The 27,628-nt window shown below is 43.5% G+C and overlaps 1 protein-coding gene across 1 annotated transcript in view; it reads right to left on the bottom strand.

Moving 5' to 3' along the window:
- The window catches only part of dlg2 (discs, large homolog 2 (Drosophila)), a 916,179-nt gene that overhangs the window by 570,616 nt on the left and 317,935 nt on the right, over nt 1-27,628 (bottom strand). The window contains 2 exon segments of the mRNA XM_041198640.1: nt 12,005-12,112; nt 12,114-12,155. Of these exon segments, the coding sequence (XP_041054574.1) occupies nt 12,005-12,112; nt 12,114-12,155 (150 nt within the window).

Genomic DNA, 27,628 nt, shown 5'->3' on the forward strand with positions numbered 1-27,628 from the left:
AGGTGGAGTGGCACTAGCTCCATGGAGCACAAGTCTGTTTCCCTCTCTCAGGATGACGGCATTTGTGCTCCCAATCCTACCACTCTGCCAGTGTCCTTGCTATTTCCTCTCAGCCAGTCAGTCCACACTGCTGCCAACCATTGTAAGATGATACAGTCTGAATCCAGGCCTCCTTCACCCAGAAATGCTTGAGTTGTGCTCCAAGGCCATCTGCAGTGTCCTCCACCAGCCAATCTGCAGTTGTGGCATAGCATTGCATTGGAGCACTAGGACAGATAATGGCACACAGAAGATCTGCAGCTTCTTGTCTGATAAGTGGTGGCCACAGTAATTCCCTCATGGTGACAAGGTTATGCAGCATGTAGTATATTCCTATGAATCTTGAGCTTCAGGGCTCCTCCACAGTTGTCCAGGCAAGGGAATCATTGCTTGAAATTGCTAATGGTTAGCTCTATCATTTTTTGTGTCAGCTCCTGACCTCATTATAGCCTTGATTGAAACATGGGCAAAAGAGCTGAACTCCCGAGGTGAGGCGAGAGTAACTGCTCTTGACATCAAGGTCTGCTTTTGGCCAAGTGTGGCATCAAAAAGCCCGAGCAAAACTGGAGTCAATGGGAATCAGGGAGAAAACTCTCCACTGGTTGGATTCATCCCTAGCACAAAAGAAGATGATGTAGTTGTTGGAGGTCAGTCATCTCAGCTCCGGGGCATCACTGCAGGAGTTCATCAGGGTAGTGTCTTCAGCCCAACCATCTTCAGCTACTTCATCAATGACTTTCCTTCCATCACAAGGTCAGAAGTGGGAATGTTCACTGATGATTGCACAATGTTTCACACCAGACGTGTAACTCACCTCCTGACCCCCCAAAGCCTGTCCACCATCTACAAGGCACAAATCAGGAGTGTAATGGAATACTCCCCATTTGTCTGGGTGAGTACAGCTCTCACTACACTCAAGAAGCTTGACTCTGTCCAGGACACAGCAGCCCACTTGATTGGCACCACATCCACAAACGTTCACTCCCTCCACCACTGACGCACAGTAGCGGCAAAGTGTACCATCTACAACATGCACTGCAGGAATTCACCAAGGCTCCTTTGACAGCACCTTCCAAACTCATGACCACTACCATCTAGAAGGACAAAGGCAGCAGATAGATGGGAACACCACCACCTGGAAGTTCCCCACCAAGTCACCCACCACCCTGACTTGGAAATGTATCATCGGTCCTTCACTGGGTCAAAATTCTGGAACTCCCTTCTTAACAGCACTGTGGGTGCACCCACACCACATGGACTGCAGCGGTTCAAGAAGTCAGCTCACCACCACCTTCTCAAAGGCAACTTGGGATGGGCAATAAATGCTGGCCTAGCCAGCGAAGCCCACATCCCATGAATGAATCAAAAAAAAAGTCACAACCTTTCGGTTCTACTTCATGGCATCTGCAGGGCAATGTGTGTGTAGTCAATGACACCCTGCATCATGAGGAAGACTGCAAATCTCTGTGCCTACTTTGCCTGTTTATCCCTGGCAAGCGAGAATGAAATGATGTCATCTCTCTTTGAATAGACAGCCTCAGTGACTGCCCTTACGCAACAATGGATGACAAACTGAAATGTTAATAATATCTCCAATACCAACCTGGAAGGAGCCAGATGCATTAAAGTTCATCACCAGTCACATTCACAGCCACTGGCAATGTGCTTCATGCCCAGCGTTGAAGTTGGTGATATAGCTGCAGTAAATGGTAGCTTTCAGTGAGGACTTTATTATGGCCAAATGAGGAATGGTAGAATGGCTGCCTTCTCTTTCCACCTCTCAGCTGACTGCAACAGGTGATTTTAAAATAATGTGCTTACCAATTCAGTGTGTTTAATTGATTAAGTGCTGTGACTGTAAATAATCACATAAAGATCATGTAGATTGGTGCCATTCGGAAAAAGATCTGTTTATTCCTACTCTTTGTTTCCTGTCCGCCCCCACTACCCCCAACCCCATGCACTTGAATTTTACACGCTAATCTCTTATGTGGGACTTCGTCGAAAGCCTTCTGAAAGTCCAAATCAATCACATCCACTGGCTCCCCCTCATCAAGTCTACTAGTTACATCCTTGAAAAATTACAGTAGATTTGCCAAGCATGATTTTCCTTTCAGAAACCCATGCCGATTCTGTCTGATTCTGCCACTGTTTTCCAAGTACTCAGCTATTAAATCTTTTATAACGGACTCTAGAATTTTCCTCACTACTGAAATCAGGCTGACTGGTCTATAATTCCCTGTTTTCTCTCTACCTCCCCTTTTAAATAGTGGGGTTACATTAGCTACCCTCCAATCCGTAGGAACTGTTCCAGAGTCAATAGAATCTCAGAAGATGACCACCAATGCATCCACTATTTCTAGAGCCACTTCCTCAAGTACTCTGGGATGTAGATTATCAGGCTCTGGGGATTTATCGGCCTTCAATCCCATCAATTTCTCCAAGACTATTTCCCTACTAATACTGATTTCTTTCAGTTCCTTCCTCTCACTAAACCCTGTGTTCCCCAACATTTCTGATATGTTATTTGTGTCCTCCTTTTTGAGGACAGAACTAAAGAATGTATGTAGTTGGTCAGCCATTTCTTTGTTCCCCATTATAAATTCCCCTGTTTCTGACTGTAAGGGGCCTACATTTGTCTTCACCAATCTTTTTCTCTTCATATACCTACAGAAACTTTTACAGTCAGTTTTTATGTTCCCCGCAAGCTTACTCTTGTACTCTATTTTCCCCTTTTTATTCATTCCCTTGGTCCTCCTTTGTTGAATTCTAAACTGCTCCCAATCCTCAGGTCTGTTGTTTTTTCTGGCCAATTTGTATGCCTCTTCCTTGGATCTAATACTATCTCTAATTTCCCTTGTATGCCATGGTTTGGCCACCTTTCCTGTTTTACTTTTGTGCCAGACAGGAATAAACAGTTATTGTTGCAGTTCACCCATGCACTCTTTGGATGTTTGCCATTGCCGACCCACTGTCATCCCTTTAAGTAACATTTCCCAATCCATCATAGCCATCTAGTGCCTCATACCACTGTAGTTTTATTAAGATTCAGGACCCTAGTTTCAGAATCAACTATGTCACTCTCCATCTTGATGAAGAATTCTATCATATTATGGTCACTCATCCTCAAGGGCCTCGCACAACTGGATTGCCAATTATTCCTTTATCATTACCAGTCTAGGATGGCCTGTTCTCTAGTTGGTTCTTCAATGCATTGATCCAGATAACCATCCCATATACACTCCAGGAATTCCTCCTCTATGGTATTGTTACTAATTTGATTTGCCCAATCTATATGCAGATTAAAGTCACCCATAATTACAGAAGTTCCTTTATTGCAGGCATCTCTAATTTCCTGTTTAATGCCATTCCCAACATCACCACCACAGTTTGGGGGTCTATATACAACCCCCACAAATGTTTTTTGTCCCTTGGTGTTTCTCAGCTCTACCAATACAGATTCCACATTGTCGGAGCTATTATCTTTCCTCACTATTGCATTAATTTCCTCTTTAACCAGCAATGCAACTCCACCGCCTTTTCCTTTTTGTCTGTCCTTCCTAAATACTGAATACCCCTAGATGTTCAGTTCCCATCCCTGGTCACCCTGCAGCCATGTCCCCTTACTATTGAGTCTCCTACCGCTATTGCCCTCTTCCTCTCTTTTTCCTCCCCCCATCCCTGTGCAGCTGAGCCAATCACAGTGCCATGAGCGTGGCTGCACTCCCCAGAGGAACCATCACTCTCACCGTCTTCCAACACAGAAAAACAGTTCTCGAGCGAGATGCACCCTGGGGATTTCCTGACTACCTGCCTGACACCTTTCTTCTGATTGATGGTCACCCATTCCCTCTCTGTCTGCACTTCCATAAGCTGCAAGGTGACCACGACTAAAAACGTGCTACCGACGAAACTCTCAGCCTTATGGATGAACCTCAGTGTCTCCTGCTGCCGCTCAAGCTCCGAAACCTGGAGCGCAAGTAGCTGCAGCTGGTGGCACATCCTGCACAAGTGGTCAGTCAAAGAGCAAGGAGCATCGAGGGCTTCCCACATGTTGCAGGTGGTACATAACACTAAGCTGCCCTGCCATGCCAAAAACCAGAGACTGTGCTTTTGAAAACCACGTTTGAAATTATGTCATTTATATGTTAAAAACATTTTTTTGTGGTGTTTCTAAAATGAATCTGATATTCTTTGCATATCACTAACTAGGTCTTCACTGTTTCTTCTAAGTACTTACGATTAATGCAACTAATATCTTTTGTTCTGCTGTATCAGGAAGAAAGGATGATATGACCTTGTAGTATAATGTGCTATGACAGTTGCTCAAAAAAAAGCTCAGAAGTCTGTTGAGACCTAAACCACCTAATTAGGTTTTTCCCTGCTCACTAACATTTTGAAACATACTTATTCTTGAAAGGAAAAGGATTTTTGTAATAATTGTAAAATCAAGCAACAGTATTGCAATGTGTATTACAAAACGGAAATGAGGACAAATTAGATCATTTTTGATTGCTTACTAAAATGCATGTTAAGTACTTTATTGTTGATTAATAAATATTTGTACAATAAAAACAAATTAATTCCTTTGGTGAAGGTATTGGACCTATTTATGAGTTTCAGGATGTACTTACCTGAACATTTAGTCTTGAAGTGAACGTTTTGCCTCAATATTAAAATTGTATTGCAAAAATCTAAAATTAAGTCCTAACCTGATTTCAATTTGCTTCTCAGCTGGCAACAAGCACGATTTTGCTAAATTTGGCTGCTGGGAATGCATGATAAGAAATGTGTCTTCTTCAAGGCCTGATTTAACGACTCTGGCAAGTTTGCATTGAAGCTGCCTCTGGCTTTGCAAGATCCACCTATTGTCACTTTGATTCCCTCTCCTGGTTACGCACCTCCCTCCTGTTCACTGTTTCTCACCCTCTCCTACTCACTTATCCCTCTTTTCATCATCCACAACCCCCACATCTACCAATCACCCACCCAGCCATAACCTCCCTCCTGATTGCTGTTTCTTAACCTCTCTTGCTCAGCCCCACCCTCCCTGGTTGCCACCGCCATCCCCCAACTTGTGATAGCTTACCTTGCTATTCTGAGACCTATCTAAGGGCCATTGCCGGCAAAGCAGTGGCCTGAAATTCAAATCATCCATGCTAACGAGTTGCCTATAACATGAATGTATAACTACTGTGTAACATCTGTTTACTTACAGCTGTCAAAGCTGGGGTTGAATAAAATGCTCCGAAAACAGGACTGCTCTGCACCCGAAGAAATGTAACATTTGGTGTGATGATGTCGGGCTGCATTCCCGACATCATCAGACCAGAAAGCAATAATACTGTGGGTGGGCGGCCCTAGGAGTCAGAAGCCCACCCACCATATTCAAGTTTTCAATTGATGGGTACGTCAGCTCATTAGCAGTCCAATCGACTGCAACAATATGCGGAATGCAATAATACAATGTCAGTATGGGAGAAATGCCAGCTATGTAACTCATTTTTTTTCCATGGTTGGATGTCAAGGCGAATTTATAGGCAGCAGTTGGGTTCAGTGTTTGACTTCAGCAGTTCAACCTGCTATGAGTTGTCTATGTGTGTGAAGTGATTCTTGGAAGGTGTGTCATCTGTAGGTGTTTCAATGCTGAAAATTGAGTTCAGACTTGTCTTCTTTATGCCTCATCTGCACTGCAGCCTTTCTACTGTGATCAACATGGGGATTGTAGTCTCTATGGGAGACACATCCTTCATTGAGGGGGAGGGCAGGAGGAGGAGAAGATTGAGAAGGAGAGGTAGAAGGCCAAATAGTCGGGGGCAGGAGGACAGGCGGTGCATAAGGGTGCATGACCTGCACAGGAGCGAGGGACTATCCTCCCAGTCATGTATACAGGGTGAGAATGAGTTATCTTCAAATGTCTGACATTGTGCAGGAGGACACTGAGGCTGTCAAGAGCTACAATACCTCTCTATCTAAGGTACTGTCCAGGGAGATCGCTTCCATCTGCGTGGGGATCATCCAATGCCAGTTGCCAGCAAGGTCACTGTGGAGCTGACTTTTTTTACAACTGGATCCTTTCAGCCGAATAACGTGGCTTCTGCCTACCACTGCATTAAAGTCTTCACTGATACAATGTTCCGAAGGGCAGGTCAATATATAGCATGGACCTTGCAGTCAGTTTGAATGAGCCAGAGGGTCTGCAGCACTGGCAGGTTTCCCCAGGGTTCAGGGAGTGATAGACTGCACATGTCACCATAAAGACTCCAGCAGGCCAGCCTTGCACATTTATAAACAGAAAGGGCTATCACTGTCTGAATGTGCAATTAGTATGTGACCACCATGGCAGAATTATGCAGGTCAACGGTAGGTTCCTGGACAGCACATAGGACTCCTAGATTCTCAGGAATGCTCAGGGTGCCAGATTTGTTTAGTGGACCTGATGCCTTGGATGGATGGTTGCTGCGTGTCAAGGGCTACCCTTTGAAGAAATGGCTCTTGAAACCAGTGAGGGTTCCTAGAAGAGATGCAAAGAGGCGGTACAATGACAACTACAACACAACCAGGGCCATCATCAAGAAGACAATTAAAGTGCAGTTGAGGATTATCAGATTAGCCATGATCTCATTGAATAGGGGAGCAGGCTCGATGGGCTGAATGGCCTACTTCTGCTCCCACCTCTTATGATCTCCTGGTCTGCTGAAGACAATTTTCTGATGGCTGGATAGATCAGGAGGAGCATTGCAGTATGCTCCATCCAGTGACGGTGATAGTCATTGTGTGCTGCGCTCTGCACAACCGTGAGCTGAGTATCCATGCTCCAAGTTCCTCTATCATCCTGGCTCTGAGCCCCTGAGCACAGAACCAGGGCGATGGAGTGTAAGTCAAGGTGCATCCCCACAATCGATACTGCAATCTGTTGTGTCTGCCCCTCCAAGGCAGTCACCAGTCTGTCCATGGAAGAAGCATAGTGCTCTGAAGAGTGGGTTATCGCAGTGCACAGGGCCTAACTGGACACCACTAAAGTTTTTTGCCAGAACACACTCTGGTATCTCTGCCAAACCTCCATGTATTTGTTGCTGGACGTCCAGCATCTGCCACTTCACGGATTACTCCAGAGGCTCATCATCCGACTGGGACTCAGTATCTGGATTATTTTGAACACTCCTCCGACTGCCAGAGACCTGTTCTATCACAGTCTTCATCAGCAGCATGTATGATTGTGAAGTGCCCCCACCACATTGTACTTCTCCTTGCGCTGAGGCAAGAAACCCTGTCGAGATGCCAGTATCTGTGTTGGTGCTTATTGTGGGGAGAGTATGTGCCACTACACCTTCTGAAGCTTTATCTTCCTCCCCTGAGGCTAGTGTGGGACCCTCGGGGCTTGCAGTCACAGCAGACAATGGTTTGTGAGTGCAGGAGATAGCCCCTTCTTCTGCAATAAAGTGTAACAGTGTGAAGATTTAGATTCTCAGGTACACTCATTCCTTCACACCTATGCCCTATCAGAACTCCAAAGGCTGCATAACGATTAGCAGCTAACAGCCTGTTGTGCTGCAGACCCAGAAGCACTGGTGCTGTTGTCTCCATTCCTGCTTCAGCCTTTGTGTGGATAGATCACCTAATCCTCTGTCATCCAGCACGCAATACCCTTTGACAAATTCAGGAACTCACCAAAACACCTGCAAAAATACTGAAGAGTACTTTCAGGTAATTTTCAATAGAAGGAGTTTCAAAAATCTATCTACCTACAATCAGGGTGCCTAGCTTGATTGGTGGGCTCATCTTGCTGTTCCACACTTATTTTTTCAAGAGTGGACAAATGCAAGCGTTATCAGGACCTACATGTCCAAAATTGGAAAGCAGGCATCACATCAGGCAGTTGGGCTGTGACGCAGGATAGTGTCAATTCAATGCGATTGGGCGCAGGCAGGGGATGGAACTGCATGCATCCACGTCACTGCAGAACGCTGCGTGGCCCATGGCACAGCCTGCCCCTGGGGAAATCATGTAGAAGCAGCACCACACAATTGAACTTTGCGCCCTGTTCTCCAATGCATTTCATATAAAGTAATAGCATATTGGAACAGGACCAACATTCATCACAATGCAAATGCTTAATCTTAATCTGATCACAGGCAGAAAGCATAATACAGAGCAAAGACTTCTGCAACAAGGTTCTCAATCCACACCATCCTCCTGTACCATTCTCTAATAGCAAATTTATTTTTAGCATGGTACCGCAGTGCATGTTTATCTGCCTCTTAAGTTGGGGAACAATGCATGATGAGACAGGCAGCAAATAACTATTTGCCAATTAAAACATTCTTGATCATCAATGTCAAATGAACTGTTCATAAATTTCAAATGACTGAAACTTAATAGATTGCAACAAATAGTGTACAAACTACTTGTTCCCATTTGTACTGCATAAGGTACCACATACTATCCTGGCTTGGAACTATATTGCTGTTCCTTCAATAGTGTTAGGTCATAATCCTGGAATTCCCTTTTACATCACTGTAGGTGTAACTACGCCAGATGGACTGCAGCAGTTCAAGGAGGTGGTTCACCATCATCTTCTCAAGGACAATTAGGGATGAGCAACTGTGGTAATCTGATGTGTGATATACCTTTAAGAAGAATGATATAATGGAAGATCTCATGATCTTGGAATCCAATAGCAGAGTAGCATGGGCTACCTCTGTAATTAGTAGTCTGTGGGCAGTAGTTAGTAGTTGGAGTAGTGTAGAGATAGATTTTGAAGTGTTAGCATATGTTTAGATGCTGTGGATTACCTTTGTAAATAAACACAGAGCTTCTACCTATGAAGTATCTGCTCAATTCTATCATTAGTACCAAATCGGCCATCACTTACAACAAGCATGAGAACAGGATCCAACAAACTGGTGACTAGGATCCAAAAACAACAAATGCTGGTCTAGCCAGCGATGTTCACTTCCCAAGAAAGAATAATATATAAATAAAGAACAAGTGAAGCAATTCTCCTGAAAAAACAAGTTATCTCCTAAATTCAGAAATGCATTTTTAAATCTACAGATTGGAACCTTATTATTAACTGTAATAAGATGTACTAACATCACCATCAGCTGCCCCAGTCCCCTCCCCATCCCCCTCTATGGCTGATTGAAGTCCTCACCACAAAAAGTGGAAGAGAGAATGATGTTTATTGTCTGTCCAGAAAAGAAGAATAAACAGATAATCTGTGATGCCTTTCTGGAGGCTAACTCAGCAAATATTCCCCACATCCCAGTGTGGTTCTAAAACCAGGTTAACCGATTGTAATTTCTCATGGCTTTTTATGGAAAATTTCCAAACCAAACAGATTTTCAGAACTAAGAACAAATTAATAACTTCAATATCTAGACCTGTATTGCTCCCAGCAAAAGCATTTGAACCCTGATGCATTAATGTAAACCTCCCTCTAGCATCAAGCAATAAAAACATACAGTGGCTTCATAAACTATGTATGTGAACGTACTCTCTTGAAAGCAAAATAAATAGTTGATAGAAGTCCATGTTAACTAAGACAAGTATATTTGTAAAGTGCAGTTAATATTTTATAAATGGGATTGTTAATTAATTACCACTTCATTCTACGAAAGTAAAGAGCATGGATATAGGAAAGATGGTTTCTGCTGTTTGTAAATGTGTGTATAAAGAATACATTATCATTTTTGCTACAATTAGAGAACAGTAGAAATATCTTCCCCAATTTTCTCTATGTTATAACAGGCTTTACTAAGCTGGCAAAAATTTTGTTGCTCAATGAGAAGGATGTCTTTCAAAGCCCACATCAAAGGTTTAGCCATAATCAAAATTGGTACTCCAGTGCAGTACTGAAGTAGTGCTTCATTGTTGGAGGTGCTACCTTCAAATTAAACATTAATTAAGTTCCATCTGTTTATTCTGCAACAGTTCAGATCGACACTAGTTTCCCATGAAACTATTTAAAAGAGTTTTGTTCAAAATTTCCTCCCTTAATAAATATCACCAAATTAACTGATTGTAACTTCTCATGGCATTTTAAGGAATATTTAAGATGCAGGATGGCTGTGTGCTTGCCTACATAACATCAATCCCTAGGACAAAAACTATTCTTTTCTCCTGCCCTGGCTGCAGTTTATTTGTGCCCTGTGACTCATCATGTGCAGATTCCAACTTAGTACTAGCCTCCAAGGTAAGTGCCTGCTAGTTGCTGTAGGCTGGGCAGGAGGCAGTTCTTGGGTGTCTGAATACAGGAAAAAAGAAAGGGGAAGACTGGGGTGAGGGAAGGGGCTGGTTAGAAAGCAAGAGGTCTGTAGTCAGACCATCTGCTGCTTATTCATCCTGCCAGGTAGCAGGATCAGAGTGTGCTGGGAATTGAGAAGCGGCACACGGCAGAAAGTTAATATCACTCCTAATGTTCTCATTGACCCCAGATGCCATGGGCTCTAACAAAGCTGGCCCCATGATGCAGAGAATCATCTTCTTCATTGTGCTTAGGAGATACAGGCATGCTTCTCCAACTATTGGTTCCAGTCCACAGCCAGTGGCCAATGGTGACTTTGTCCTGCAAAAGAGACAGAATGTCAGTGAATATGGTGCACCATATTTGGGTGATATACCTGCTACAGCTGAATAGTTAGAGGTATGTGGAAGCATCTGGACCTGGTTGTGAATCTGGCATCATTGAAATGTTTGTAAGGGTATGATGGAGCATCTGGATGTTGAGTGTGAGTCTTGAACATCAGGGACTTCTGCTTGGTGAGTGATAGGGGTGTGGTGCATTGAGCAGCATGAAAGGTTGGTGGTATGATGGGTAGGAGATGTGATATAAACATTTATTTATTGACCTTGACCACCGCATGAAGTCATTAGACTTCTTGAAGCACTGCTGCCAGGTCCTTGGATCCAGATTCTGGAAATTGATCACTCTGACCACCTGCTTCCATTCCCTTCTGAGGGTTGTCCTTGAGGGCCACCTGATCCTTCACAGAAGAATCACCTCTGTTCTCCTGTTCTGAAGAAGAATCATATTGAACTTGAAACATTAACTCTGTTTTTCTCTTCGCAGATGCTGCCAGACCTGCTGAGTATTTTCAGCACTTTCTGTTTTTACCTCATTCTCCAATGGTGCATTCATGACCCTGATATTTCATTTTCTGTGTTTCAGTTCTTTCTAAGTCTTCCACAGACAGCCTGAGACTGCTCCTTTCCACAGAGTATAGCTTCCCTATTAAGAGGGGCAGACCGCCTTTAGGAGGGGTAGTCTTTCTGCATCATGTGCTTTCTGCAACTGCTGCTTGATCCCTTGCTGAGCTCTCAAGCAGCTAGAAATGTGAGTCCTGCTCGGTTCAACACTAAACTCAGGTAAAAGAGGAGGCAGCACTAAGTTTTTATGCTTCCTACCTCCTCAACACAAGCAGGGTTGCTTGTAAATGGTGACCCCCATGCCCAAGAAATGAGGTGGACCAATTTTTAGCCCACGAGATTGCAAATAAGTAGGACTAGAGTCTTAAGGGATCTTCATGTTCTGTCTTCCAGTTTTCATCTAACAATGATTCTTAGTACAGAGCTTTATAAGTTTTTTTGAATAAAATATATTCATGCACTAAATTTACTATTATTGGGAGCTTACTTGCTCTCCAATTAGTTGCTTGTGTCAATAAATCTTAATCTACTTGTAGATTAAGTCATCTCTCCCCAAATGCTGTTGTGCTATCTCTGTTTACAGATCTAGGATCATTTCAATTTAACATATTATAAGAACAGGTACTCAAGGTATGACAAACAGAATTTAGCCCAGGTTCAGTAACTGCAGTCCTGAATTTGATAGCATAGAACAACTAAGGTAAATGTGATAAACAAAGCCAATCCTAATCATATCATGATTTATCACTCATATTTCATGGGCCTAGTGATGCCCATATAAATAACAGTAAGCGGAGGAAAACAGATCAAGTACCTGGTGAGCTCATTGTCAGAAAACAAGCATACATGGTAGTGGGGATAATTAGTTGAATGGTGCTGGCTTTTATCGCACTCAAGAGGGAAATAGTGTTTTGTGAAGGATGTCACAGATTTTGTTGACAATGCTGTAAATGGGTTCAGGATGCCTAATGATGAGATGAAAAAGAACAAGTTGGTGTTTGATAAGGAAACACATTACACGCACAAGAGTTCATTTAAATTAAAATAACAGGAGTGCTGTAATATCATGCCAGAAAAAAAATTCTAAACCTTTCGATTTAAATTTGATAACTGATCTTAAAAATCTTATTCCCTTACTAAACACTAGGGCCTGGATTTTATGTTCGGTTTAGGGATTGGCAGGACAGGAAACTGCTGTATTGTCCATTCCCACCCAACACCAGCTGTCAACAGTGATTACACGCTAGCTGGCCAACTAATGGCTGGCCAGCTGGAAAGGCATTTGCTGAGAGGCGCAGAGTTCTCAGGGGAGTGATAGCAGGGCAGGTTCTTTGAGGCTGCTGCTGGCAGGAAGATTTATAAGGGCTACAGGTAGTGTAAGTTGATGCTGAGGAGGGGAAAGCAACAATTCTGTATTTAAGTGTAATTGCAGGATCCTCTTCAATGACAGCCATTTACTGCTATCTAGTACCATAAGCAGGACCAATCATTGATGGAGCTGAGGCATGACAGCCAGAGAACAAAGCCAAACTAGTGGGAATGCAAATGAATGCATGGTCATAGACCCTCGGTTCTTTGGTGACTGCTTGCATACCCTCCTGCAGGCAGTGAGTGAATGACAGAACATACTGCGGCCAAGTGATGGGAAGAGGAAGCCTCTGCATCTAACCAAGGAAGACTGGGCAGAGGTGGATAGCATCTGTGGGATCATGCGCAGCACCCGGTTGCAGTATTGCCAGAGCATCAATGATCAAGGTAAGTAAGGAGGACACCTGGCATTCGGAATGGATGTATATGGGGTGGAGGGTGGAATGCATTTGGTGAGGCTGGAAGGTAGTACACAAATGGCCCTTGCAACAAAGGAAATCTGTACCCAACAAAGCTGTTTAGGACTAGATAGGATGGCAGGCACACTTGGAAGGAAAAAGTCTGCAATTATTGGCCACATGGGCCAGCAATGTTGGGGAGGAGCATGTATACCTCAGCAATTTGGAATAGGGACTCATTGATGTGCTCTTGTCTTCACAGGAGAAAAAGAAGAACAATGTGCAACCATACAGGTAGTGGAGTCCCAGATCTGGCAGCACTGACATCTATGGAGGAGGACATTCTACAGCTGGCATGGGAGTAGGGAGCAAGATCTGCTGGTCAAAGAGAGTAGGAGATTTCTGAGGAGGGTGAAGAAGGTGAGGATGCACTCTCAACAGGGTCATGGGGGGGAGGGGGTTGCCATGAGATATGAATGGCTTTTGGTGGTGTCTTTTGATATCCTGCATCATTATATTTGTGAAATGCACCATGCCCATGTGTAGGACCCTGCAACAGCTACTTAGTCTGCCTCTTTAATGCTGTTATATACTCACCGTTGTTTTCTATCCATCAGGCGACTCATTGTCCAGACCAAACGAAGATCCAGACGGTCCACCATTGACCTTGGAGGAGGAGGGACCTTCAGATGTTGCACCGTCACATCGTTGCCCCGCATTTCACCCCGCCTCAGATACTAGTACCTCAGTGGGGTTGACCACACCAATCCAGACACAGGTAGCACAGGCTGGGTGCAGCACATTACATTCACCTGAATAGCTCCCAGAAACTGTGATTTCACAGGACTCTGACAGCGGAGGAGTGTTGGAGACCAGGAAGGTTCTGAGCCGCAGGGAGATGATGAGCCTCTGGAGTCGTCCATCAAGTGGCAAATGCTGGATGTCCAGTGGGAGATACATGGAGGTCTGGCGGAGCTTCCAGAGGGCATAGGTGCCCTGGTCCGGGCATCAGTGCTACAGTCACCTTCCGCTTTGAGCGCATGGCATCCTCCAATGAGAGATTGGCAGATCTCAGGAAGAGCCAGCTCCAGTAGCTCAATCAAGGTTGTGTACAGACCTGCAAGCCCACACAATGGTGGTGGCCTCAGCAGGGCATTGACAGTGTGAGAAATGGATGAGGCACCTGGTGTCTCTCTTCGGTTTTCATCAATCAATGGTGAGCAGGAAGGTCCAAGTAAACCTCATGTTAGTGAAGAAGCTCTCTGCATCTGAAGGCTCCTCGGGGCAGTCCTTAAGGTGACAGCAGCTCTTCCATCCCTCTGCCAGTATTGTCTCAGGATTCCATGATGACTGAGGAGTGTCCTGCCACTGTGCAAGACTCTCTTGCACAGTCAGGGTCTTCACAGCACCCGGTAACCAGAAGATGATCGCCAAGGTCATTCAAGCCAATTGGGCATCTGAGTCAGCATCTAAGTCAGCAGCCAGCGACAGGGAAGCACTAAGACAAAGCACTCGTAAATGGTTTAAGAAATCACACTAATCACAGAACTTGAGTTTTGTTGTTCCACTTCACTTATTAAATTGATCCTTCACATTACATGTTCTTCTTGTGCTATGAGTGGTACGAAGATTGTAGGGGTAGGCCAGCAACTCAATCTCACAATGTAATTGAACATTAACATTGTCATTTTCTGGAGGAGATGCAGGCCCCAGAGGGTGTCAGGAGGAGTTCCTGTGGTCTTAGCAATGATGTAACTGTATCTTTTACCAGCCTATTGGAATCACCTCCGAATGATAGCTGTGCTGATCTCCCTTGCTCCCAAAAGCTGTTGCCCTGCTGGCTCTTCAACATGGTCCTGTGGCAGTTCGGGTTCATCCTTGGAGTCTGTGTTTCAATCATCTTCACATCTATTCCAGTCCTCTACCTGATCTCCCCGAGAAAGAGCCAAATTGTGCAAGCCACAGCACATGACATCAGTGAGGGACATGGAATCCAGTGTATATTGAAGTGAGCCCCCAGTCTAGTGCAAGCAAGAAAACCTCAGCTTGAGCAGCTTGATCATCCTCTCAATTATGGCCCATGTGGAGGTATGGCTTGTGTTGTACCTCTCTTTGGTGCAGCTTTGAGGATGTCTGTTAGGTGTCATTAGCCTTCTTTTCAAAGGCTACCCTTTACCTCCCGCTAGCCAGCCATCCAATTGTACAGGGGATCTGAAAGGCCTTAGAATCTTGGAGTGCCAGAAAATATGAGTCATGGCATCTCCCAAGGTACCTTGCATAAACTGGAGGATCAGCTGATGATGATTGTACACTAGCTGGATGTTGATGAGTGGTACCCTTTATGATTCATGAAGGCCCCTGGATCTCCTGCAGGTGTTTTGATTGCCACAAGAGTGCAATCAATGGTGCCCTCCATCTTTCGGAAGTCAGCAATTGCCCCAAATCCTTTTGCATGCTCCACCTGACTCTCCCCATCTATTTTGAACTTCATAAAGGTGCTCACACTCCTGAAGAGTGTGTCCATGATGAGCTTTATGCAGTGGTGTGCAGCGAACTCCAACACACTGCAAAGATACCCTACAGGATCATGAAATGACCCTGATGCATAAAAACTAAAAACACAGTCACTTTCAATGCAATAGGCATAAGGTGAACCCCAAAACAGTTTGATGCTATCTCAGGGCATTCCATTTCACAGATAGAAGTTACTGTCTCCCTTAAAAGGTGGATCATTCTGCACTGCACCTCTGTCATGCCCAGGTAGTTGGGTCTTATTCAATAGATTTTGCCAGCAGGGCAGTGGTGCCTCCACTGGTCCTTCTCCTTCACAAACCTAGCTGGCCTTCAACCCCTTCAACGAGTGTTGCTTGCTCTTGTGAGCAGATGCGTTGATGCTATACCCGGCCAGCTGGCCTCCTCTTCCTTCTCTTCCTCTCCTCTTCATCTGAAGAAGAGCATCCACCTGACAGAACAATCACCATATTTAAGCAATTGAATTGCTGACGTGCAGACCAACTGATATTATGGCCAATCTGTTAGTGGCTCTTTAAAGTCACAAATCTCCTTGTCTAAAAAAAATGGGCCTGAAAACAATGAGACAAAACTCGAGAAAGTCAAAACTTATGCAATAAATATAAGCTCCTACCTCCACACTCTTTGTTCCTTCTGCAGTCTTACATCCTACCCTAGATCAAGAAAGTGCTCGTTGTGAGGTTCACCCAATCTTGCAGCTGGGGGGCCAACCGTAAAACCACACAAGCTGCTCAAAATTGCAGTCCATTGCCTCTTCAATTAGTTCAATTGGCCCATTTAATTGATGTCAGGCAGGCTGCTGACTTTCGGGCCCACCTGCCTTCTGAATATCGCATGTGACATGATGATGTCGGGGCCCCCTCCTGACATCATCATGCTTTAATTTACGGCATGTCAGGACTATCGAAAAATTCAGCCCCACGTATAACCATTACCAGAAAGATTTTATAGTACAGTATTAAATTGGCTTTTATTCAAAGTACAAAAAAAGAGGTTCTTGTGGAACAAAATTTATACAAACTGCTTTTATGGTGTATATAGTATATCCCGGCTTGAGTTGTCAAGTGGCAAGTAACATATGCGCCACACAAGTGCCAGGCAATGACCATCTCCAACAAGAGTGAAACTAACCATCATCCCTTGACATTCAATGGCATTACCATCACTGAATCCTCCACTTTTAAAATCCTGGGGGGTTACCATTGACCAGAAACTGAACAGGTCTAGCCATATAAATACTGTGGCTACAAGAGCAGGTCAGAGGCTAGGAACTCTGTGGCAAGTAACTCAACTTCTGACTCCCCAAAGCCTATCTACCATCTACAAGGCACAAGTCAGGAGTGTGATGAAATACTCTCCACTTGCCTGGATGGGCGCAGCTCCAACAACACTCAAGAAGCTTGACACCATCCAGGATAAAGCAGCTCATTTGATTAGCACCCCTTCCACAAACATTCACTCCCTCCACCATCAACGGACATTGGCAGCAGTGTGTACCATCTACAGATGCACTGGGGAAACTCACCAAGGCTCCTTAGGCAGCATCTTCCAAACCCACAACCAAAACCATCCAGAAGGACAAGGGCAGTGGATACATGGGAACACCACCACCTGGAAGTTCCCTCCAAGCCACTCATGTTTGTGATAGGTGCTTTTCCATGCTTGGAAAAACATGCAAAAGTGGCAACAGTGACACTCATCCCAGGTACTACAAGAGAGGGAATGTCAAAGGGGATTGTCAGAATGCCCACACAATTCCCCAGTTTGAATTAGGATGCAGCTGACCATGGAATCAGTCAGACATCACAAGGCAAATCAACCTAAGAAAGTACTTCTATCAACTCAGTTCGCGACTTGACATCGAAATGTCCAGGATGTTTTGACAAATTTGGCAGTTTTAAGGAAGCAAAGCAGCAAAATTACACTTGCAGGAGAATACAATCTGTCAACTGATCCACTAAAACTAGACAAAATGGAAGAAGAAGGAGTCATTAAAAGAGTACAAGAGCACATAGATTGGTGCAGCTCAATCATTTGTGTCATAAAGAAGGATGGATCATTGAGAGTATGCCTTGACATTTAAATGCAGCTTTGAAATGTGGTCCTTACAAAATGGCCACATTAGAAGAGTTAAATCTGAGATCTGCAGTTGCAAAATTCTTCTTGAAGCTTAATGCCAAGCATGGTTACTGGTCAGTACATCTCGCAAAGAAGTCCCAAGAGCTCACAACATGTTATACCCCATTCAGATGTTACTGTTTTCAACAACTTCCTTTTGGGCTGTTAGCCAGGATCTGTTTCAAGCTCACATAGACCACATTACATGCACTGTACCAGGATGCATCTATATCCCTGATGATATAGCTGTTGTGGGAAGAACAAAACAAGAACTTGACCACAATTTGCACTTATTGATGCAAGTGGCATGTAATGAGGGACTGGTATTCAACAGTTTAAAATGTGACATCAATGTGTAGCAGATCAATTTCTTCAGTTCTATTTATTTCAATGCTGGCATATGTCCCAATCCAAGTAAAATAGAGGATATTAAGGCCATGCCAGCTGCTCAAGATAAGGACGAACTTTGAAGATGTTTAGGTCGCTTTAATACATTTCCAATTTCATTCAAAAATCTTCATCGCGAAGGGAATTGTTGAGAAAGCATGTGCACTTCTTGTGGCACGAAGACCACCAACATCTCTTCAAAGCACTGAAATAGTCATTATCAGGAGCATTGACATTGCAATTTTATGGTCCTAGACAGAACCTGGAGATTGATGTCTCGCAGAAAGGTCTGGGAGCGTACATACTACAAAAAGGCAAACTGATTGCAGTTGCTTCAAAATATCTGTCTGTAGCGTAATCCAACTACTCCAACATTGAGCAGGAAATATTAGCTTTAGTATTTGGAATCATGCATTTTCACACATCTCTCTTTGGCAACAGATTTGTGGAAGAGACCGACCACAAGCCACTGGAGATCATTTGGCAAAAACCATTGAACAGTGCACCATCAAGATTGCAACATCTCTTGATAAAGATTCAAGGTTACAACTGTGGGATTAGGTACAAGCCAGGTTACTTCATGGTCACATCGGATACACTTAGCAGATTGGCAAACCCAGCGAAAACAGAAGTCATATCCTTAGATCTACAAGTTGACTTCATTGACATTGAACGAGGATGTTCTCCAAATTGATCAGATACATTTTGCGCAATGCAAATGCCAGCAGCTACAGGAAGAAATGGTGAAAGACTCTACACTACAGAAGCTATGCAAAACTATCATTGAAGGATGGACTGATACCATTCAACATGTCTATGAACACGTGAAACCATTTTGACCTTATTGAAATGAGTTAGGCATCTTGTGGGGAGTCATTTTTGAAGGCAGGCAGGTCATCATGCCAGAATCTTTGTAACCTGATATACTTCAACAACTTAATTGCTCACACATGGGCATAAGTCAGGCAAGAAGACTCGCAAGAGAGACAGTCTATTGGCCAGGTATGAACAATGACATTAAATTCATTGTCAAGAAGTGTGAGGCATGTCAAGATCATCAGCACAAAGTACCATTGATTCCACATGAAGTTCCTAACCATCTTTGTTTCAAAATCGCAACTGACCTCTTTCATGTCCATGGCACTGACTTCATCGTCATCATCAACTATTTCAATAAGCACCACATTATTCAACAATTGCACAATAAATCAAGCACAACTGTCACGCACACCCCAAGTGCCAACTTCAGTTTACTTAGTGTACCCTAGAGAAATCATTATGGATAATGGTTCTCAATTTATTGGAAAGTCATTTCAGGATATGTGTGAGAAGTAAAATATCAATCACATTACTTCTTCTCCTCATTACCCTAGATCTAATGGCCTAGTTGAACAAATTATTTTTTTTAATTCATTCATGGTATGTGGGCATCGCTGGCCAGCATTTATTACCCATCTCATCGTAGTCTACTTGGACTTCAGCAAGGCTTTTGATAAGGTCCCGTATGGGAGACTGATAATGAAGGTAAGAGCCCATGGAATCCAAGGCAATTTGGCAAATTGGATCCAGAATTGGCTGAGTGGCAGGAAGCAGAGAGTGATGGTCAAGGGGTGTTTTTGTGACTGGATGCCTGTGTCCAGTGGGGTTCCACAGGGATCGGTGCTGGGTCCTTTGCTGTTTGTGTATATATATATATATATATATCTATATATATATATATAAAAACGATTTAGACTTGAATGTAGGAGGGTTGATCAGTAAGTTCACAGATGATACGAAAATTGGTGGGGTGGTAAATAGTGAGGAGGATAGCCTTAGATTACAGGAGGATATGCACAGGTTGGTCAGATGGGCTGATCAGTGGCAAATGGAATTTAATCCGGACAAGTGTGAGGTGATGCACTTGGGCAGGACAAACAGGGCACAGGAATAAAAGATGAATGGTAGTACCCTGGGAAGTACTGAGGATCAGAGGGACCTTGATGTGCATGTCCACCAGTCCCTTAAGGAAGCAGAACAGGTAGATAAGGTGGTTAAGAAGGCATAAAGGATACTTGCCTTTTTAGCCGAATATAAGAGCAGGGAGGTTATGCTGGAACTGTATAAAATGCTGGTTAGGCCACAGCTAGAGTATTGCGTGCAGTTCTGGAATCTGCATTATAGGAAGGATGTGATTGCAATAGAGAGAGGGCAGAGGAGATTTACCAGGATGTTGCCTGGGCCGGCAAATTTTAGTTATGAGAGGAGATTGGATAGACTGGGGTTATTTTCCCTGGAGCAGAGGAGATTGAGGGGGGACATGATTGAGGTGTATAAAATTATAGGGGTAGACAGGAAGGAACTTTTCACCTTGGTAGAGGGATCAATAACCAGTGGGCATAGATTTAATGTAAGGGGCAGGAGGTTTAGAGGGGATGTGAGGAAGAATCTTTTCACTCAGAGGGTGGTGGGAATCTGGAACTCAGTGCCTGAAAGGGTGGTAGTGGCAGAAACCCTCATAACATTTAAGAAGTATTTGGATATGCATTTGTGCTGCCATGGCATACAAGGCTATGGGCCTAGTCCTGGAAAATGGGATTAGAATAGTTGGGTACTTGTTTGACCGGCGCAGACTCGATGGACCAAAGGGCCTTTTTCTGTGCTGTAGTCCTCTATGACTCAATGACTCTCTGATCCCTCATTACCTTTGTTCAGAGGACATTTAAGAGTCAATCACATTTGCATGGTGAAATCCCTAATTCTCAAATGTAAACAGACCAAGCAAGATCTACACATTGCAATGTTACATCTGAGAGCGACATCTTCAAGTGCAACTATTCCATCACTGGCAGAGCTCAGTTTGGCAGATCAATGCATACCAATTTACCTACTCTTACCCATTCTACTCTCTCCAAATCTACAGAGCAACTTTTAAAAATACACAAGGGAAGATGGCCAACATGCACAATAAAAATACAGATATAGAATTGCCAAGTTTACAGTTGGAACAAGAAGTTCACATGCAGGATCCCACAGAAGGTACATGGCAACCAGCCAAGATGTCAAGGATATTTTCAAAACTAAGGTCCGATGAAGTCATTACACACAAAGGTGCAACTGTGAGGTGTAAACAACAATAAATCAGATCCATCCCAACTTCTTAACCACGAGACTGTCCTTTTGCATATAGGACATGATCCCAAATGCAACCGGGAACAACATTCAAGAATGATAATCCTACAGATCACTATGAGCAATGAAAGAAAACTCGAGACAAGGTTGCCATCACAAGATCTAGGCATACCAGCAGATTACCGTTACACTTTAGAGACTCAGAGGTACACCAATTCTATTCACTTATGTAATGATAACTAAACATGAACATGTATTATAACTAGTTATACTTCTTTGGAAGGGGGGAAAAGTACCTTTAAGGAGATACTAAAAAGGGACATGTTGTAATATGCCTTTAAGGGATATCAGCATGACATTGTTAGAAGGGAAATGTGTCAGGTGATCCACTCTTAGTTTCATTTTTGCTTTGAGTAGAGCACACAGACACAGCTCTGATGTCTTCAAGCTTTATACTTACGTATAACTATCCTCATGTGTTGACTTAATAAATGAACCCACAATATGTTTACTCAATCCCTTGTGAGCGATTGGTGCATTGTGTCTTGTTCAGTCAATAAGCCCAAGGTATTATATCGCTATAATAACACGACAGCCTCATCAATCACCTCAGCCAGTTCCTGAAATGCTTCCTTGTCTCCCAATAGCCGAGTATCTCCTGCGGGTAGTGTAGTCTTTGGCGGGGACTCCGAAATTCAGAGATCATGGTTAAAAGCATGTCAGCAATCAGGGCAGGGATTTGAGCAGTCTGCTGCTATCTTGCTGAACCAACACAGAATGCACCAGGCAGACAGTAGGCAGATTATTGCAATTCACCAGCAGTATGCACATTGGTGTTTGACAAAATGTTATGTTAATTTTCCTTTATTTAGAATGTCACATAATACTTCTGGATCAGCACCACTGACCGTCTTGCCCATTATTGCATCCAATTAACCCTTTCACTTGTTTCATGATGAATGTAAATACATAACAATACCAAATGGACAAATATGATATGGGTATATGCATGTTAAAGTACTGCAGGAGAAGGGGAAATAACAGGGTTGTCCATGCTGGTGGTGGCTTTCATTTGGTATTTGCTCTGCTCACAATAATTAACTGAACCTGAAAGCTAGCAGACATCCCCCAGCATTCTTGGCACCAATTGCTCATAAGGAATTGGCTAAGCACAAAGCAAAAGTATGTGGCTGGTCTGGTGATGGATGCCCTATCTTCATATTTTCTTTTCCCTCCTCATCCTTTTCAATGTTTTCATCTTCCCCCATTTGTAATTCTGTCATCTGCTCACTATTGTACAGAATGCACCACACACAATCATTTTGGACACCCTCACTGGTCAGTACTGAAGATCGTCTCCAGACTTATCCAGGCACCTGCGATGCACACTCAACTTTCTGATGGTTTGATCTATGACACACCTGATGATCATGTGGCTCTCATTGTAACACTCCTGCGCCTCATTGGTGGAGTCCTCAAAGGTGTCAGCAGCCAAGTTTGAAGAGAGGATGCCTGGTCTCAAAACAGCCAACCCTAAAGTCTGCATTCTGGAACAAGAAGGTCTGGAAGGTTGGACTGCTGTAGTATAAAAGCATCATGACATCTCCTAGGGAATCTGGTCCATACCTGCAAGAACATCTTCTTGTGTTTGCATACTATCTATGCATTGATGGATTACTAGATCTCATGGTTGATAAAAACTCCTGGTTGCTGTGTGGTGTTTGCATTGCAACTGATGGCACCTGAGACCTGTGGGAAGTAAGCCAGAGTTGCAAATGTGAATTCTAGCTATTAGTATGACAGGGGAAGTTTACATTACTCTCAGCCCTGGCAAACAAGCTATCTGTCATTTGCCTTTTGCATTTATGTGCAGCAGACTGCTGGACTCTCAATTTGCCTCAGATAACATCCTGAAAGGAGCCAAAGGCAAAAAATTCATTTATGGTGGTGACTGGTAAGGTGTGGCCACCAAATCCAGTAGGGAGCAGGTTTTGTTGTCGGAGGTTGCAGATGTCTGTCACCACCCGAAATGACAATCTAAACCTGCAGAAGACTAGGTCGTCTGAGAGGTCAAGGAATCTGACCCTCTGTCTATATGTCCTGTAGCACCTTCTGCGACTTTGACCCTCTGCTGGTCTCCTCTCTCCTGTGCACCTGCTGATCCCACTACAGCTGCCGTGGATGTGAATCCCTTCCTCTACTGTAGTGTTAAAGACATCCAAGGTGCCTCCCATCCTGCTGCTTCCAAACTGTCCAAAAGCGCTATGCTGACAAGAAGTCTGTTAAATAGTTTCAAGAGGCAATTGACCAAGCAGCTGTATACACTAAGCCATACGAAGACAGGCAACCTGAAGTTTAAAGATCCCCGTAAATTGCATCTGAAACTTGTCAGCTTATCACTGGTGAGTTTCCCGAGCCCTGTGCTGGAGTAGTTAAATTTGCAGAATCATAGAATGGTTCAGCATGGAAGGAGGCCATTTGGTCCATCATGTCTATGCAGGCTCCCTGGGAGAGTAGCTCAGCTAGTCACATTACCCTGTCTTTTCCCTGTAGTCCTGCAAATCTTTTCTCTTCAGATAATTATTCAATTCCCTTTCGAAAGCTGTGATTGAATCTGCCCCCACCACACTCTCAGGCAGTGCATCCTAACCACTTGCTACATAAAAAAGTTTTTCCTCATGTTGCCGCTGGTTCTTTTGCCAATCTCTTTAAATCAGTACCCTCTGATTCTCAACTGTTCTGTCAATGGGACAGTTTCTCTGGACCCCTCATGATTTTGAACACCCCCATCAAGTTTTCTCTCAACTTTCTCTTCTCTAAGGAGGACAACCCCAGCAATTCCAACCTATCCTCGTAAGTCCCTCATCCCTGGAACCAGTTATGTAAATAAGAGAAGGAAAATTAAATTAATTTCAAAAGCCCCTCATTAGCTATAATTGCGAGATTAAATGTTGTCTGAATTGTCCACCCACATGTGTTAATGATGGTGCCGCGCAAGTCATTCCCACGCAATCAAGCACATTTCAAATGAACCTGCAAAGCAGCACTTTGGAGCTGGGCTGCAGTAATGTTTCATTTTCTCTGCTTTTAAATACACACTCGACCTCAACCCATATGTTCTTGCCTGTTATTATTCCCCAGCAACAAGGCTAAAATGTTGGACACTGAGCATTACCGAAATTAAGTTGTGGCCTTACTTGAGATGAAATCCAAATTCAGATGCCAGATTTAATCAATTCTTTGGGATTAATCAATTACAATACCACAAACTGTACAGAATGTTCCATTAAACAGCAGGATATGGGTCACCTACCAGCCTGCATAAGGATATGCACCCTCTACAGTATACAGTCCTGATTTAATGTGCAAACTAGTTTAATCTGTACCCACTGTACCCATCAACAACAATGACAACAAGCATTTATATCGTACCTCTAATGTAGTAAAATATCCCTAGGCACTTAACAGAAGTACTGTCAATCAAAATTGAGCCACATAAAGAGATATTAGGGCAAATGAAGTATATTTTAAAGAACATCTTAAAGGGGGAGAGTGAGGAAGAGAAGTGGTGGCAGGGAATTTCAGAGCTTAGGGTCTTGGTAGCTGGAGACACGGCCACCAATTGTTGAGTGGTTAAGTTGAGGATGCTCAAGATACCAAAATCCAAGTATGTTGGAGGGTTGTGGGGCTGGAGAAACTTACAGAGATATTGAAGGGTGAAGCCATGGGAGGATTTGAAACAAGGATGAGAATTTTAAAATTGAGGTGTTACATAAAAACATAAAAAATAGGAGTAGGCCATTCAGCCCCTCAAGCCTGGTCTGCCATTCAACAAGATTATGGCTGATTTGATTGTGACATTAATTTCACTTCTCTGCCTGCTCCCCATAACCACTGAATCCCTTGTCAATCAAAAATCTGTCCAAATTAGCCTTGAATATATTCAATAACCTAGCCTCCACTGTCCACTGGAGAAGAGAATTCTAAACACTAATAACCCTTTGAGAGAAGAAATTCCTCATCTCTATTTTAATGGGATACCCTTATTTTTAAACTGTGCCCCCTAATTCTAGATTTAGAGAGGAAATATCTCAACATCTACACTGTCAAGACCCCTCAGAATGTTTTATGTTTTAATAAGAAAACTTCTCATTCTTCTAAACTGGGGAAGAGTGTGGCCGAAGACAAAAAGGTCTGAATTTTTTTTTGTGATGGGGAATTATGTGCACATTATAACTCAAAGCAGCAAAGTCACTGCTGCCTGAGGGGGCAGAAAATGACACCTTTTTATGATCTGTGATGAAATACAAAAGCTTCTAGTTCACTTCAAATGGATGAAATTGTAAAAGTACTGTGAGATGAATGCAGTTAGGCCTATTTTTGGACTCTAACTCTAACAGCAATTTGACCTGGCCAGGCTGCTGACTTTCCAAAACAAAAACAGAATTATCTGGAAAAACTCAGCAGCTCTGGCAGCATCGGTGGAGAAGAAAAGAGTTAACGTTTCAAGTCCTCATGACCCTTCAACAGGACCCTATAAAACTCTGTTTTACCAGTTACAATTGCTGAATGTTGACATTTCACCAAAGCATTTTGAATGCTTGGCTGCTTTCCACAAGTTATAATTACCACAGCAGGTTGTCCTAAGTTTAGAGTTTGATTGACAGTTCAAATAGGGGATAAGCTGTCTTTGATGTGAGGTTACGAATAGAAGTTTGTTTATAACGGGATTAAGCACTTGAGCACTTTAAGAGTGTTGTATGGCCTTTCATGAATGGGGGTAATTGTTTAATATAGTGAATGCTGTAATTGATATTTAGATTTTTATTTTACTTCATGTCAACATGGCTCATAAGGTCTGTCTATTGTAGATCATGGGTGAGTTGGCACGGAAGGTGTTAGGGAATTTATGCTGCATTCACAACAAGGTAGATGAATTGATGGCACAAATAGGAGTAAGCCATTACAGAGACATGGCTGCAGGGTGACCAAGGCTGGGAAATGAATATTCAAGGATATTAGACATTTAGGAAGGATAGGTGTAAAGGAAAAGGAGGTGGGGTAGTGCTATTAATCAAGGATGAGATCAGTACTTTAGTGGGAGAGGACTTAGATCAAAAGATCAAGGGCAAAATTTTCTGCCTGTTGGGCGGGCGGTGCGGGAGCGGGCGTGGGCAGGCGTGGACCCGATCGCCGCCCCCAGTTGGGTCCGTGCTGCCATTTAATGTGGGTGGGCCAATTAAGGCCCACCCAGCACAACATGCACTCGGAAGCGCTGTGCGGTCCCTGTGCAGGCATGGTGGGGGTTGCCTGAGTCAGGAGCACGCGCTTTCGCACATGCACGTGAAAGAGCGCAGAGGTGCCTCAGGGAGATTAGTTTTAAGTCCAAAAAGTTTAATAAAGTGGCGAGAAAATTTTTATGGCATGAGCCCTCCTGTGAAACTGTCACATGAGTTGGGACATGTGCATTAATTTCAATAAAAAGTTTTGTTAAAATTTAAAATCATTCATGAAACCTCGTCCTGCCCATGGATGAGGTTCCATGAAAAATGCCAAGGCCGCCTTGGTTCTTCACCTGTCTGCCAACATTAAGGTTGGATGGGCAGCTCCGTTAATTATTTTAATTGAAAGTTAAATGGCCTTAATAGGCCTTTGACAGTTCGGTGGGCGCGCAGCCAACTCACGTATGCGCCTGCCGATCTGAAAGTCTGAATGACGCGCCGTGTTGTCGGGACGCACGCCCAACATCACCCTGTGTCATTTTACATCTTGGCGAGCAGGCTCAACCCCCACTCGCCGAGCCAAAAATTCAGCCTCAAGATGTAGAATCAGTTTGGGTGGGGCTAGGGAACAGCAAAGGGAGCAAACATTGGTGGAAGTTGTTTATGGGATACCAAACAATAGTGGTAAGGTAGGGCACAGTGTAAATCAGGAAATTAGAGGTGCATGCAACAAGGGTAATAAAGTAATCATGGGGTCTTTCTACATATCGACCGGGTAAACCTAGTTAGCACTAATGCTGTGGAGGTTTTCTAGAACAGTCTGTTGAGGGAACGAGGGAATGGGCTATTTTAGGTCCAGTATTATGCAATGAGAAAGGGCTAATTAATAATCTTGTTGGAAAGGAGCCTTTAGGGAGGTGCAACCATAATATGATAGAATTTTACATTAAGTTTGAAAGTGATGTAGTTCAATCTGAAACTAGGGCCTTACATCGAAACAAAGCAAATTATGAAGGCATGAAGGGCAAGTGGTTGTGGTAGATTAGGAAACTACATTGAAAGGTGGACAGTAGACAGGCAATGGCTAACATTTAAAGGATAATACATGGTTTACAAAATATACGTTCCCTTGAGGCACAAAAACCTAACAGAAAAAGTGATCCAGCATGAGCTAACATGAGAAGTTAAAGATTTTGTAAGATCAAAGGAAGTGCCTTATAAAGTTGCCAAAAAAATGTAGTAAACCTGATGATTAGGACCATTTTAGAATTCAGCAATGGAGGATCAAGAAAGAGAAAATAG

This window comes from Carcharodon carcharias, chromosome 11, assembly GCF_017639515.1.
Source record: "Carcharodon carcharias isolate sCarCar2 chromosome 11, sCarCar2.pri, whole genome shotgun sequence".
NCBI classification, from domain to species: domain Eukaryota; kingdom Metazoa; phylum Chordata; class Chondrichthyes; order Lamniformes; family Lamnidae; genus Carcharodon; species Carcharodon carcharias.